This window comes from Lissotriton vulgaris, chromosome 11 (genome assembly GCF_964263255.1).
Source record: "Lissotriton vulgaris chromosome 11, aLisVul1.2, whole genome shotgun sequence".
NCBI lineage: Eukaryota > Metazoa > Chordata > Amphibia > Caudata > Salamandridae > Lissotriton > Lissotriton vulgaris.
In genome coordinates, this window is record NC_141699.1 from 909,111,785 (window position 1) to 909,128,162 (window position 16,378).

The 16,378-nt window shown below is 47.7% G+C and overlaps 1 protein-coding gene across 15 annotated transcripts in view; it reads left to right on the forward strand.

The window, feature by feature from the left end:
• Positions 1-16,378, forward strand: part of TRIP12 (thyroid hormone receptor interactor 12) — a 1,206,981-nt gene that overhangs the window by 878,380 nt on the left and 312,223 nt on the right. For all 15 annotated transcript variants that reach the window (XM_086944059.1, XM_086944047.1, XM_086944048.1 and 12 more), the window contains one exon: positions 5,680-5,831. In XM_086944059.1, the coding sequence (XP_086800185.1) occupies positions 5,680-5,831 (152 nt within the window). The remainder of the gene's footprint in view (positions 1-5,679; positions 5,832-16,378) is intronic.

The window sequence follows — 16,378 nt, forward strand, 5'->3', positions numbered from 1 at the left end:
TGGCACTGAAAGCATTCCTCCCCTCTGTCCGAGGGAGTGCAGTGCAGGTGTTCACGGACAACACCACCGCCATGTGGTACTGCAACAAACAGGGTGGTGTGGGGTCCTGGACCCTCTGTCAAAAGGCTCTGCGGCTCTGGCAGTTGCTGGAACATCAGGGCGTGACCCTGGTGGTTCACCACCTGGCAGGTTCTCTGAACGCCAGGGCGGACGAACTCAGCCGACGGTGCTAGATGGATCACGAATGGCGTCTGAACTCGGACGTGGTGCAAGGCATCTTTCTGCAGTGGGGAGAGCCTTGGTTAGATCTATTCGCCACCGAAGAGAACGCGCAATGTCATCAGTTCTGCGCGTTGGAATTTCCAAGGCGGCACTCGCTCGGCGACGCATTTCGTCGCGAGTGGAGTTGCAGTCTGTTATACGCCTTTCCGCCTATACCACTTCTGCCCAGAGTGCTGAAGAAGATCAGGCGAGACCGGGCCCAAGTCATCCTTGTGGCTCCGGACTGGGCTCGAAGGTACTGGTATCCCGAGCTACTCAATATGTCAGTCGGTCCCCCGATCCGTCTGCCTCTTCAGGAGGACCTTCTGTCGCAACAGCAGGGGACGGTCCTCCACCCGAACCTGTCCAGTCTCCACCTCCATGCTTGGAGATTGAGCGGCGACAGTTGAGGCCATTTGACTTGCCTCCTGAAGTCTGTAATGTTATTCTGGCAGCCAGGCGTCCCTCCACAAAGTCGGTATACGCCTGCCGGTGGAACAAATTTGTGGCATGGTGCACAGCAAAGGCAGTGAATCCCCTTTCTGCCCCTCTTTCTGAAGTTCTTCTCTTCCCTCTTTCTCTTGCCCAGCAGGGCTCTGCTCTGGGCACTATCAAGGGCTACCTTTCTGCCCTTTCGGCCTTCCTAAGGCTGCCTGATCAACCTTCTTTGTTCAAGTCCCCTATAGTAACTCGTTTTCTGAAGGGCATCAAACACATGTTTCCACCTGTTCTCTTTGTGATGCCTCAGTGGGACTTGAACCTGGTTCTTACTTTCCTGATGTGTGCTCCCTTTGAGCCACTTCATTCTTGTCCTCTCCGTCTTCTCACCTTGAAGATAGCTTTCCTGGTTGCCATCACCTCTGCCAGGAGAGTGAGTTAGCTCCAGGCTCTATCTTGCAAACCCGCTGTCCTTTCTATGCATCCGGACAAAGTGGTGTTGCGTACAAAACCATCTTTCCTGCCCAAGGTAGTCTCTGCTTTCCACATTGGGAAGTCCATCACCTTGCCCTCTTTCTTCCCGCCTCCTTCAAAGGATGAAGAGCGGTTCCATCGTCTGGACCCAAAACGTGTGCTTTCATATTATGTGGATCGCACACGCCAGTTCCGGGTGGATGACCAACTCTTTGTTGGTTACGTGGGTGCGAAGAAGGGACGGGCAGTGCATAAGCGGACCATCTCTCGGTGGGTCATCTTATGCATCAAGGCGTGCTACTCCTTGGCTAGATGGAGCCTCCAGTTGGGCTGAGGGCCCATTCCACTCGGGCCACGGCGGCTACTACTACCCTGGGTCGGGGAGTCCCCTTACAGGACATTTGCCAGGCGGCTACATGGGCCTCGCTGCACACCTTTGCGAGGCACTACTACCTGGACAGTCAAATCCGGAGGGATGGCTTCTTTGGCCGTTCCGTCCTCCAGGATTTTCTGGTGTAAGTATTGGTTCGCAGACCCACCACCGGGGTTGGTATTGCTGGGGTATCTATTCTAAGGTAAGGAATCTAATACTAACCTGTTTCTTTCAGATGAACAAGTTACTTACCTTCGGTAAGAAACAATAGTTAGTATTACATTCCTTACCGCTCCACCCATCCTCCCCCTTCTGCGAACTGATACCTAGGGTTAAGGTCATCCCCTTTCAGGCCCCTAGTGTCTTGGCACCAGTGTTGGTTCTAGCATGGCTCTGCGTATCTGGTGCGGAAAAGCTGTGTCTAAGAACTGACGTCAGCTCGCTTGGGCGGCGTCTAAGTACTCCAACGTCATTCTGGCGCAGACGACGCTTGCGGAGCCAGAGACGACGCCTAACGACGCGCAGGGGTATTGCTACGCAAAAATTTCCGGATCCAGTCTGACGCCTGGGGATAGTCTAAGGTAAGGAATCTAATACAAACTACTGTTTCTTACAGATATAACGTTACCGAAGGTAAGTAACTTGTTCGTCTAGAGGCTCTGTCTTTGGACATTTCTGGAACATTAGGGTGTATCCCTGGTGGTACAACACGTGGCAGGTTTTCTGAACGCCGGAGCGGATGAATTCAGCCGCAGGTGCCTGATGGATCACTCTGAGGTGGTGGAAGATCTTTCAGCAGTGGGGAGAGCCTTGGTTAGATCTATTCGCCACCGAAGAGAACGCACAATGTCAGCAGTTCTGCACGTTTGAATTTCCAAGGCAGCACTCGTTAGGCAGCGCCTTTCGTTGCAAGTGGAATTGCGGTCTTCTATACGCCTTTCCGCCCATTCCACTTCCACCCAGAGTGTTGAAGATGATCAGACTGCCTCTTTGGGAGGATCTTCTGTCTCAGCAGCAGGGGACCGTCCTCCACCCGAACCTGTCCAGCCTCCACCACCTTGTGTGGAGATTGAGCGGCGGCAGTTGACTGCTTTCGACCTTTCTCCCGAAGTCTGTAACATTCTCTTGGCAGCCAGGCGTCCCTCCACTAAAACGGTATATGCCTGCAGATAGAACTAATTTGTGGCATGATGGCAGCAGAGGCTGTGGAGCCCCTTTCTGCCCCTCTTTCGGAGGTTATTTTGTCCCTCCTTTCTTTGGCCCAGCAGGGCTTTGCTCTGGGCACTCTCAAGGGCTATCTCTCAGCCATTCAAGCCTTTCTTAGGCTTCTGATCAACCTTCTCTTTTCAAGTCCCTTATTGTAAATAGATTCCTTAAGGGAATTACTCATCTCTCCCAACCCCCCCCCCCCCCCCCCCTATTTTTTTCGTAATGCCTCTGTGGGACTTGAACTTGGTTCTGACTTACTGTGTGTGCGCTCCCTTTGAGCTGCTACATAATTGTCCTCTCGGACTTTTAACTTTGAAAACTGCCTTCTTTGTTGCCATCACCTATGCGCGCAGGGTGAGTGAGCTTCTATCCCTTTCTTCTAAACCTCCTTTCTTGGTGGTTCATCCTGGCAAGGTTGTACTTCGCACTAGGCCACTTGTCCTTCCCAAAGTGGTTACCTCTTTCCACATAGGACAGACGATCACTTTTCCCACCTTCTTTCCGCCTCCGCATCCTTCTAAAGAGGAAGAGAGGCTCTTTCGTCTGGATCCAAAACGTGCACTTTCTATCTGGATCGCTCAAGACCATTCCGAGTGCATGACCAACTCTCTGTTGGCTACGTGAGTCCCAAGAAAGGTTGGGCCGTATAACAAAGGACCATCTCTCGATGCGTAGTTCGTAGTATAAAAATCAGCTATTCCTTGGCGAAAAAGGAACCTCCAGTAGGGTTGCGTGCCCATTCCACCAGGGCAACGGCAGCTACTACTGCTTTGGGACGTGGAGTCCCTCTTCATGACGTATGCCGGGCAGCTATGTGGGCTCCACTGCACACGTTTACCAAACACTACTGCCTGGACAGCCAAGTCCGGAGACAGCTTTTTCAGCCGTTCGGTTCTCCAGGACTTTCTGGTGTGAACTTGGTTCGCAGACCCACCACCGGGGTTGGTGTTGCTGGGGTATCTATTCTAAGGTGAGGAATCCATAACTAATTGTCTCTTTCAGATGAACAAGTTACTTACCTTCAGTAACTATATAGCTGTAAGAGACATAGATTAGTTCTGGATTCCCCACCGCCCCACCCATCCTCCCCGTACTGGGAACTGACTTCTAGGGTAAGGGACTCACTTTTAGGGCCCTAGTTTTCTTGCACCAGTGGTCAGTGTCTTTCATGGCTCTGCACTTCTGGCGTGGAATGTCGTGTTGATTATTCCGGCGACCGCAACGCCAACGAACAACGTAGAGTGTATCGATGCCACCTATCGAAGCGCATGGGTACTGCTGAGGAAAAAATTCTCCAGATCCAGTCTGACGCCTGGGGTAATTCTAAGGTGAGGAGTCCATAACTAATCTGTCTCTTACAGATATATCGTTACCGAAGGTAAGTAAGTTGTTTGTCAGAACCATAGCCATTTGTTTATTTTTAGCTCACTCTGGTATCAACCCGAGAGTATATTTATTTTTGTTGTGCTCATTCGGTGGCACTATTGATTCACATAAGGATGATACTAAATGTCCTTTTCGCTCTTATTTGAATTCAGTTCAAGGCTCAAGTAGGTTATAATCTTCCCACATACATGAACTGAGGAGTGCCTTAGTCCTAATTCCTCCTCTTCTTTTTAATTTCCCCCAGGCCGCCCTCAGTCCTTATCAAGCCCTCATTCTCTATGGGGTCAAAACGCTGTTATATTTTGAATATTTGGGGCTTGGGTGTCTGTCTGGATTGAGTTGGATGTCCGTGAAGACTTTTGTACAAAGCGATGGGTGTGCGCATAGTAGGTGCTTGGCCACCTAAAAGGACTGGTCTCATCATCTGCACTGTTCCCACGGAGCCAACTTGGACACTCGTGTAGTGTTACGGGAGAGCTGCCGGATCACTTTCTGGTCCTCCCGGTCTTCCTCAGGACCGTCCGGCCAAGATTTGTTTTGTTTACCCCTGGGAGGGTGGAAGAAAGGGGGACGTGGATAGGGGTGTGGTACGTTCCCTCTACAACCCCTCCTCCAGTAGCTGCACGGTAGTCGCAGTACCCGAACCCTACCCCCTCGCTACGTTCCTGCTATACTGAGATGTCTGACTTATCCTCCTGGCCAATCAGATCTCTCTATTTTTGTTATTTGTAGTCCCACAAAATTACTGCGGTACCAACTTTCCAGATATTGCTATATTTCTGAACATTAATTAAAAAAAAGTCTGAAAATATTTACACCAAATCACACACTAAGCACCTGATTGACTTCTAGGCGCAGATTCCTTTACGTCAAATATTCCCCAGATGTCGGACTGGATCTGTGAAATTTGAGCAGTACTTCTGCCCACCAGCAGGTGGTATCAATCGGTTCCTTGTTGTATGCATCGTCTGTGCTGGATGTGATGTGCACTTTCACTCCTTCAGTTTCAACATTGCTAAGTTGCTGTTGACTTAAGGCGCATATCCCTTCATCCTGACTCTCCCAAAAAATGCTTTTGCAAACTGGTTTGAGAAGCACTGCGACAAATTTACTGTATAGTTGCTTAATGTTGCTGTTATTCGTTCTCATCTTGTGTTAAGCTCATTTGCGCGATGTGCAACATAATTTTGGAACTGGGTCTCTCCTGCAGTGGATTTAGATCATCATCTAAGGTTACTATTGTTATTTAGTGGATGCATCCTATGCTGGAAGAATTAGTCAAGTAATCTCATGTGGGGATTACTTACAGAATTCCTCTAAACTGTCCTCTGTTTTTGCATGTGATTAAAAGCATGGTGCTCTGTTAATTGGAAATGTATGAAGTTGAAAAAGCACGCATCTCTTGTAAAGCGACCTTATTGGAGCACTTTTAAAGAGAACTAGTAAGTAACTTAGTTATAGCCAGTATGTAGTATTTTAAAGTATGAATAGTCTATTTTGGAATGAAGTTTAACTTTTTCATTAATGGGACATTTCAGCTTCCTGGAGAAGAACCACTGTCAAGGTTAGAGCCATTGGGAAATGGACCTTTACTGTCACTTGTGCATAAAATGAACAACTGTCTTAGTCAAATGGAACAGTTTCCAGTGAAAGTACACGACTTCCCAAGTGGAAACGGAACGGGCAGCAGGTAAGGATTAAATCTGGCATAATCCACAAGGTAATCATTTCATAATGTCAATGCCATTATCTGCAACAGACTATAGCATATGTGGTGGCAAGTGTTTAATAAAGTAAGCTCTCAATCCAAGAACTGATATGTCTATCTTTAGCGCGCCATTAGATGTGACGTATGCAATACTGTAAAACACAGCTTGAAAAAAAAAATGGTAATTTGATATTTAAGAGTCTGGTGGATATTGATCTGGATTGATTTCAAAGGGTTCATTAAACTAGGCTGCATTATCAATCTGCCATATTCTTTAACTGATTTTTTTTTAAAGGCTGCCTTTGTGTTAATCTATAGTTTATATTTTTTCCATCCTTAGTCGTTAGCCGTCTCGTGAATCAGTTGCAATAGGATTGAGAAAAAGCAGACTTTTCTAAGCAAGCCAATTTATATTTTCTGTACATTTTAGTAATTTGAATGAGAGCGCAGCTCAACTCCATTGGATAAAAGCATATAAATGATGAGTTTATGGCTCTTTGTGTGTGAAAATTCACTTGCATAACTACAACCGGTTAAACTGTGGTTGAAACCAGTACTGACTTTACAAACCGAGCAAAATGAACGTATGTTATAATTTTAAATTGGATTCAGATGTATTGATGGAAGAGCAAGGATTGCTATCTGGGTAAAGTACTCCTGAAGCGGTGTGAAGTTGTTCTCAGATGGCAAACTGATAGCAAGACAGTACAGCCAGGAATAGTTGAAAAATGGTCACTGACATGCTTCGAAAAGGCATAGGCCTATATAGAGTAGACAGTGGTATCTAGAGCCTTTGGTGACTTGATATGATTTATTACACATTAATGGAAAAAACATGCTTCTTATGACTACTCCGTACTGCACGTTCTCCTTAGTAGAACGTTTGTGGACTTCAGACTAGATCTGGCACACTTTAAGCAATTTCACATCAGTGCTTTGTGGCAATGATCATATATTATCTGTGGCTTTATTCTATCATAATTGGAATCTACGTATGCTAGTAACTTCAGGGCCTTTTTTTTGTGCTTCATCGACTTTTTAGTTCTCTGCAAGATTTCTCTTTGTATCAAGCTTTTTTTCTTAGCTTCACTGAATGTTGCTTCTGCTTGTGGCAGCCACGCTCAAGCTCCTCTGTTACTTTCCCAACTCCACCTCTACCCTTACCCAACTCACTTGCTTTTGAAACCTTTCTTAATTCACTCTATTCCTTTTCACGCAAGTCGGCTGCATGTACAATTCTTTATCCAGTATTGGGTATCTTTCATAGATTCACATACCTGAATAATTCCCCGTCGTAGTGGGGGGCCCACGGTACATAAATAACAAAGTAGTAAGTAATAGACAATACCTTTCCATAGGCTATCATGGTAGCAACTATATTCTCTATAGCCTATTAGTCTCCTTTTACAAAAAAGGACCAAACTGAAAACTCAGCCAATCAGAACCCAGCATCCTTTAGAACCTTCTCAAGAGAGGCGGAGTCCCTCAGATTTCACCGCACTTCATAATGTAAGGGAGTCTCACTGAGCTCTGCTCAGTCTACTTCAAATTTCTCAGATAAGTCTCTTTGGATTTCTTTAAGAAGAATGTCTGATAAAAAAGGATTATTTAGAGCCTCTAATTCCTGTGGGAAGAAGGGAGTGCATGTAGATGATGCACACAAAGATTGTATTTGTCCCTATCCCAGCCATGAGACAAAGCAATGTAAAATTTGCCGCACCTTCTCCACTAAGACCTTGAGAGATAGAGAAGCAAGGCTTCTACATTGGCTGAAGAAAAAAGTGTGTCTTCGGATGTTGACAGCTACACGTCCTCTGTCACTCAAGAGGCCAAGGTCGCCTGAGGGTCAGCCTGAAAAGAGGAAGAAACAATCTAAAATCTGTCAAGCGCGAAAAAATCTTTTAAAAGGGAGAAGAAAACTAAAGTCTCCTCAGAGATTGGATCCCCTCAGACTCCAAGAAAGTCTAAGGAAAAGCCAGAGTCTTCTAGCCATTCTAAAAGTAAAAATGGCCACAAGTCTTTATCAGGTGCAGGCTCACCATCGACACCTGTTCTCACTTCAACGACGACCACAGTAACTCTCTCGTCATCGAGATCGCCGACGGTGTTTACCACGTTAACAGTGAGTTCTGGAGATTCTACACAGTCTACGCTGCCCTTGTTGTCGACGACTGTACCGTCGACAAGAGTCAAGACCACATTGTTGACTAGCCTGACAGCGAAGCTTTCGACGACGAAGACTTCGACGACGCCACCGTCTACGACGAGACCAATCCCTGCAACATTCTTTATTATGTTTTTTAATGGCCTAGCAGGTATAATTTGCAGCCAGGATGAAGCTCCTTTAAACTCTTGTGGCTCGTTTATTCTTTGAGCAGAAAATAGAAATGGTTTGGTCATGCTGTAAGCACGCACGTGCATGGTAACTCATGCATGCTTTTAAGCAATCCCTGAGAAACTGTAGTTCCAAGACTCGTACACTTCTCATTGTTTTCTTTTTGTTTGTGCCGGTGTTCAGCATCAGCAAACAAAGCCTATTTTTTGTATTTAATTTTGCCGGTGCGAAACCGCATCAGCAGAACGCATTGGCAATGCCAATAGGTCTATATTGTTAAAGCCAACAATTGCAGATGCTTTGGGAGTTCAGCCACACCACCAAACTCCCATGGACTGACCATCGATGCATCCACTTCACCTTCAGAACACCCACCATCTGCAGACACCAGCACCTGCTCCCACGAAGAAACTGGACCAGAATCACCAAAGACCAGCTAACCTCATCACTCAGCAACTCCACCCCAACCATCGCGGAAAGCGACGACGCAACACCACAGCCCGAACCCTGCACAGATGGATCTCCGACAGCGCCAACACCATAGCCCCCACACCATAGCCCCCTCACCATAGCCCCCTCAAGAAAACAACACCCACTCCAAGAAAGCTGGATAGTTCACCACCAAACGTCGAGAGTCCAGACGCACTTGCCGCTGCCTCGAAAAAGCCTGGAGGAACACCAAATCCACAGAAGCCCACAACAACTTCAGAGCCGCCTCCCAACGCCCACCACCAACTCATAAAAAAAACGAGGGAAAAAGCGATTGAAGACCGAATCTCATGCACACAACAACAAAGAACTCTTCAACATCATCAAGGAGTTCGCCCAAACCACCAGCGAGTCCACCAACATCCCTCCCTCACAAGACCTCTGCGACAAAGTCAGCACCTTTTTCCACCACAAAATCAAGAGCATCTACGACAACTTCGACGAAGACAACCAACACACTGAACCCTCACCAACCACCCTCAACACCCTGAAGCCAACGATCGACAACTGGACAGCCCTCGCCACCAAAGACACACTGAAGACAATAAAGTCAATCGACTCCGGGGCCCTATGGACCCCTGCCCCCACCACATTTTCAAAAGAGCCGCCGACACCATCGCACCCATGCTCTGCCACACCATCAACTGCTCCCTGGCAACCGCCTCGTTCCCTGACTGGAAACACGCGGAGATCAACCCCCTCCTCAAGAAACCCTCAGCGGACCCCACTGACCTCAAAAACTACAGACCCATCTCCCTCCTCCAGTTCCCAGCGAAAGTCATCGAGAAAGCCATCAACAGCCAACTTGCCACATTCATTGAAGAGCACAACATCCTCGATTCCTACCAAGCCGGCTTCAGAAAAAACCACAGTACGGAAACCGCCCTCCTTGCCGCAACAGATGACATCCGTACCTTACTGGACAAGGGAGAAACAGCAGCCCTCATCCTCCTCGACCTCTCAGCGGCGTTCGACAGTCTCTCACCGCACCCTAATACGCAATCTCCACGACGCAGGGATCCAAGACAAGGCCCTCAACTGGATCCACTCCTTCCTCTCTGGCAGAATGCAGCTGGTCAGACTCCAGCCACCCTCCCCCCCCCCCCCCCCCCCACCCCCCCCCCCCCCCTCCCCCTACGCTCTGCAACATCTACATGGCTCCGCTCGCCCCCATCGTCAGAACCTACGGACTCAACATTGTGTCATACGCAGACGACACCCAACTCATCCTCTCCCTATCCAACGAACGCAACACCGCCAGACACAACTTTCGAGACTGCATGGAAGCCGTCGCCAAATGGATTAAAAACAGCTGCCTACAAATGAACACAAAGAAAACATAAGTACTCCTCATGGGCCCAAACCCAGATGCCTGAAACGACAGCTGGTGTCCCCCCGCCCACCCCCACGGACCGTCGCGCGCAACCTGGGAATCATCCTGGACTCAGAGGTCAAAATGGACCGCCAGATCCACTCCGTCATGTCCTCCTGCTTCCACACCCCCCTCCTCCTTCAAATGGATCCCCCTCGAACACAGAAAGATTGTCACTCACGCCCTGGTCTCCAGCAGGCTCGACTTCGGCAAACGCACTCTCTGCCGGAATTAACAAAAACCTCACCTGCAAACTACAGAACATCCAAAACGCTGCAAAAAAAAAATTGGTCCTCAACCTGCCAAGCCACTGCCACATCTCCAAGCACCTGCACACACTCGCTGGCTCCCCATCGAAGCGAGAATCCCCTTCAAGATGCTAACCCACGCTCACAAGGCCCTCCATGACACCGGGCCAAATTCCACGCACCCCAAAGGACCCTTTGGTCAGCCCAGCTCTCCTACGCCGTGGTCCCCTGCACCATAAAGACCAGATCGGGAGGCCGCTCCTTCTCCTTCCGCACGGCCAGTGCCTGGAACGACCTTCCGCTCCACCTCAGACAGATATCATCGCTCCCCATCTGCGCAAGAAACCTCAAAACTTGAATCTTCGACGACCCCCTTCTAGATGGACTGGAACCTGCGAACACCCCGACTATCCCCCCCCCCCCCCCCCCCCCCCCCCCCCCCCACACACACACACACACCCCTAGCGCCTTGAGACCCATTAAGGGTGAGTAGCTGCGCTTAACAAAAACCTGATTTGATCTGAATATTAGTTTGTAATTTACATTTTCTTGGGGTCTCAGTCCTGTTTTTGGTCAGATTGTTCCGAGGGATCTGCGATCCCAGTGAACCTAATTCTGAGAAGACTTTTTATTCACATGTTCGTTTCTTATTGGCCTGTCCAGGTTTTGATATTTTCATTAATGACCTGGTAAAGAAAAGATGCTGAACGTTGGCTCAAATTACTGGCGACAGTACTTTCTTATAGGTTTTAGTGCTAGACGATGAGAACTGTAAATCAGTTTGGTCTTGCTCGGGTGGGAATCTGATCTGCAGTTTACTCATTTTACTACCTCGTCATTCTAAGGTTACAGGTGGGTTGCTTTTGTGATCTATCATATTTTATTTTATTTCTCTTGTCTGGGGAGTTTGTGGACCTGACATTGTGACAGTTCCTCCATATAGCAGTAAACAAAAAGAGTTGGAGGGTCTGTATGCTAGGTCGCTGAGTCTCAAAGGTCCTTAATTAAGCACCCCTTTTGGATTGCACTAAATCAGACCTAGTGGTCACATGACACGGGTATGTAGTAGATATCCTATCAGCCCACCCATTTGGCGGAGCATCGTCATGTAGGACGTCTGACCAGGGTGGTAAATCTAGGCCCAGATGAATCGGCCAGATAATACACACTACTGGTTATGTTTGTACAGTGTCCATGCCACAGAGTGGTACTGAAAAATTGCAGTGCAAAATAGGGAGTGAGGTAGAGTGAAGCTAAAATGACGGTCAAGGCAAAGAAAAATAATTTTATTGGAGATATTCACCAGGACGTCAGGTTAAAAAGAAGTGTAGAACAGTGTTGACAAAATCACTGTGATACTTTGCTGTACTATGGATTTGGCCAACATGTTTCTGCCTGAGGTGAACTACACCGGCATTCTTCAGGGCCAGCTACAAAGAGATCTTGCTACTGCAAAGATACACTCAAACACGATGTGCAATGTGAAAACGTGAAACGGACAAACAAAAAGAGTTAAAGAGTTGTCCAGATTACTGGAGAGGTCACGTAGACCATCCTACCATAACCTCCTGATCAGTAGTAGTTGGAGGAGGAAATCCCAGCCATGTGTGGGGGTCAAGCCTCACCTCACCCGGCAACGGCTCGGAGATTGAGGCCCCGCTCTCTCCGTCGGTACCTCTCGGCTGAAACCTAAGCCTTCGGCTTAGGTTTCAGCCGAGAGGTACCGACGGAGAGAGCGGGGCCTCAATCTCCGAGCCGTTGCCGGGTGAGGTGAGGCTTGACCCCCACACATGGCTGGGATTTCCTCCTCCAACTACTACTGATCAGGAGGTTATGGTAGGATGGTCTACGTGACCTCTCCAGTAATCTGGACAACTCTTTAACTCTTTTTGTTTGTCCGTTTCACGTTTTCACATTGCACATCGTGTTTGAGTGTATCTTTGCAGTAGCAAGATCTCTTTGTAGCTGGCCCTGAAGAATGCCGGTGTAGTTCACCTCAGGCAGAAACATGTTGGCCAAATCCATAGTACAGCAAAGTATCACAGTGATTTTGTCAACACTGTTCTACACTTCTTTTTAACCTGACGTCCTGGTGAATATCTCCAATAAAATTATTTTTCTTTGCCTTGACCGTCATTTTAGCTTCACTCTACCTCACTCCCTATTTTGCACTGCAATTTTTCAGTACCACTCTGTGGCATGGACACTGTACAAACATAACCAGTAGTGTGTATTATCTGGCCGATTCATCTGGGCCTAGATTTACCACCCTGGTCAGACGTCCTACATGACGATGCTCCGCCAAATGGGTGGGCTGATAGGATATCTACTACATACCCGTGTCATGTGACCACTAGGTCTGATTTAGTGCAATCCAAAAGGGGTGCTTAATTAAGGACCTTTGAGACTCAGCGACCTAGCATACAGACCCTCCAACTCTTTTTGTTTACTGCAGTTTGAATAGGGGTATTGAGTTTGGATAGTCTATAAATATATTCCCCTTGACCCTCCCCAACGTTGTGTTTTTCAGTTCCTCCATATAGCCATGCCATCCATTTCCTGTAACCAACAGCCCATGTGGCTAATCTCCTCTTGATGTTTCTGGCACAGTCATGACAGAGCTGAAAATATTTCTCGAGCCTGTCCATTTCTATGAAGGTGTAATCTCTGGAAAAACAGGGTGGCCATTGAATAGATAACTTGGGTAAGAACCTTTTTGCTCTAACGAAACAGCAAGATCCAGAGGTCAGACCAACATAGTCTTTAAACTCTGTCCACCCAGAAACCACGAGGAATCTAAATTCCCCACCTTCAAAACAAGAAAAACATCCTTTGTAGGAGGAAACTACTATGGTTGTAGTATAAATATATGATGAAGTGAGAGGGGAGGCCCATATGATATCCTGTAAAGCCAAGGTGATCTGAGAATGTGTCCTCTAAGGACTTTAAATCCAGAAACCAGTCATCTGCAGGTCCCCGAGTCAAGCCTACCCTCAGGGCAGAGATGTAGCCTAAGCCACCTACGCATTCAGAAGATCTTCCCTCTGGAGTTCAACCTCGTGGGCATGCATCATGCTCAATAGAGCCAGTATTTTGACACCCCCGAAACTGTGACCAAAAAAAAGGCCTCACCAGCTGGAATCGGGCACTGTTCAAAGCCACTGGACCTCGAAAACTAGTTTCCGCTTCAACAGTTTCTAAGCATCCGTTGGCAGAACCTCTGTCGATAAACTCCAGTCAGACATTCAGATTCCCTGTCTCTGAACCAAGGTCAGTGCTGAAGTCTGTTTCCAAACAGAGATCAGCCCCAGGTTCAACACCAAGTGAACCAGAAACCAGGACAGGCGCAGATAGAGATTAGACAGAGAAGGATTACTGCTGTCCTGTAACAGGACATATACCTGTGTTCACCCCACTTGAACAGCAAAAGCCTAGAGACATGTTCACCCAATGAAAAGGAAGCTTACTTTTGAGGAAATTAGGTCATTGCAATAACCGAGGCAGAGGCCTGGCTGGGGCCCCTAGTCTACCACCAGCTTAATCACTGGCACACACTGATTCGTAAACCGAGCTTGTCACAGGCGTCCCTTATCCTAGGGTTATCCCATCCCTTCTGATGATTGAGATGGCCCATGACATGATTATAGCATGTACCTACACAAGATCAAATCCGATTGTTAAAGTCCTATCCAGTAAAACGATCTCCACTGGATTACAGCACAGTTTGTTATGCGGTCACCCAGAGGACTGTTGATCACCACAAAGTTCAAATAAATGTAGTGGAATAAGACTTCTTGTTGCAGATACTCTCCTAGATGGAACTCTCAGTCCAGTTCCTCCCCATGCTCAATAGCAGGATAAAGTTTGTGTCCTTGACAACTGAAAGTACCCAGTAAAAACAAGGTTTGTCCCCACAAGAGTAGAGAAAAAGTACAAGGCAGCATTAGAATATCCCTTGTACGATAGTGACCATGTACCACCACGTTCCCTAGTTGTGCATACATCTAGGAAGTGTGCCTTTGCAGAGAGCACCGGGAATACACCAACTCCGGACAAGAAGTGTCAAAAAAAGTACTCTGCCTACCAAAGGATAGTAGTCAGCTCAGCCACACAATGGTGCATCACTAATTGATTGTACATTCAATCCAGATATAGATGCTACTGAGAAGAGATTCGCCAAACCATATTCAAGCCTTTTGACTCCTGTCACAAGCTGATGTCAGTCACAGATCCACACCTCGTGTGCCTCTGGTGCCTGGAGCACAACCACAACCCGAAGTCGTACTCAAACTGTCGGGCCTTGAACCCGAAGTCTTTGCGGGAGCGTTCCCGAAAGGTTCTGGAGGCCCGGCAGTTGGCTCTGTGCCACTCTAGGTCCTGTTCCAGAGGAAGGTCTCGATACTGGTCGCGGAGCCACCATCAAAATTAGTATTCCAAGTCTTCAACCCTCGGGTAAGTCAAAGCTCAAAAAGAAGGTGCACAGTCGCTCTCCGTCTGTCCCCAGTCCGTCGGCTGACGCGACACAGGACCTGAAGCATCGTTGCTCCCCATATTCGCCCTCTCAACCTGCTTTTGGGACGGCTCTACGCTTTCCTCCTTTTCCCGGAGCGTCTCCTGCCCAGCTTTGAGCTTTTTAGGAAGCACTTCACAGCATCTTTGGGCAGCCCGACTCTGCCGGCGAGCCTTCGGACCCCGCAGACTCTGCTGGGGGCCTCGAGCTTTAAATACCGGCGCCTCCGCCGCCAGAGGGTCCTGAGGATCCAGGCCTGCATACGGATCTGCTCTGGTCGAACTCACTGTATCTTTTCGGCGCTGATTCCAGTGACAATGCCCCAAAGTCTGTTGTGCCCCCCTACCAGAGTCGACCCCAGCCTCACCCCGACTTAGACATGGCGCCAGCCCAACATCGCTCGACGTCTGTAACGTTGTCTGAAGGCACTTTAGTACCGCTGCTCATCCCTGATGTTCCTTTTCGCCCTGAGTGGCAACCAGAGGAGGTTGAGGAGGACTGGGAGGGGTCTGTGGACCCTTTGGATGACCAGCTTGATGAGCCGGACTCGAGAGAGGAAGCGGGTGATGAGTGGTTTGGATACCTCCCCAGATCTTGGCATGCTCTCCCCCCTACCGTGGCACTGGAGGAGGGAGCTTCCTACGCAGTGGCGTTGCTTAGGGCAGCTGAGGCCTTGGGCCTTGAGCTTTGTACGGTGGCAGTCAGGAATAACTTCCTGACTGAGGTGCTTCAACCGGTAGCGGCCTCTTCAGAGCCCCTTCTGTCTTTTAATGAGGCCCTCACCGAAGTCTGTAAGGAACTGGCTCTATATATACTGCACCAAAGTGAGGTACAGTGTGTATAGAGTCCAAGGGTCTCCAGAGGTTTGGCAGAGGCTAAAGTTAGATGGAACCTTACTCTCTAAAGTGGTAGCTTGGTCGAGCAGTGAAGCAGTATCCGACGACAGCGTAAAGCATTTGATGTACACACTAAGTCAGCAAATGGTCTCACACACTCAAGAACTGAACTTCAGGCCAATTGTGTATAAAAAAAATACTGTTTTATATCTAGAACCAAGCAAACCTGATGCAAGTAAGCATAAAAATACTTTTCAGTAGTAAATTACTTGTATGAACACAGTTCAAAATAGCAGTGTAACTTGTACTGGTTTTGTTTACAGTTTTAAGAAAGCAGTTTGCAACACATTACAGGTATAGTACATTCAATTGAATGGGTTTTTAAGTAAAATGCAGTTAATTACTTTTCAGATTATTTTTGCTAACACAGGACTGGATCCTGGATTCAGTCCTGGGACATTTCCTGAAAACAGGTGAGTAAATGCATTTTGGTTAAAGGTACGATTTTCAAGGAATATTGTTGTTTCAAAAGTTGACAAACTTTTTCACATAGCATCACCAATGTTACCCTATGGGAGGAAATTCACTTAGCAGGTAAGTTAGGTTATCGTTACTTTTTCTTTCTCAGTGCTGGATCCTGAATTCAGCACTGGGACATTTCCTGAAAACAGTTGAGAAAATGGGTTTTGGTTATTCGGCTGATTTTTAAGTAATATTTGCAGTTTTCAGGAGTCGACAC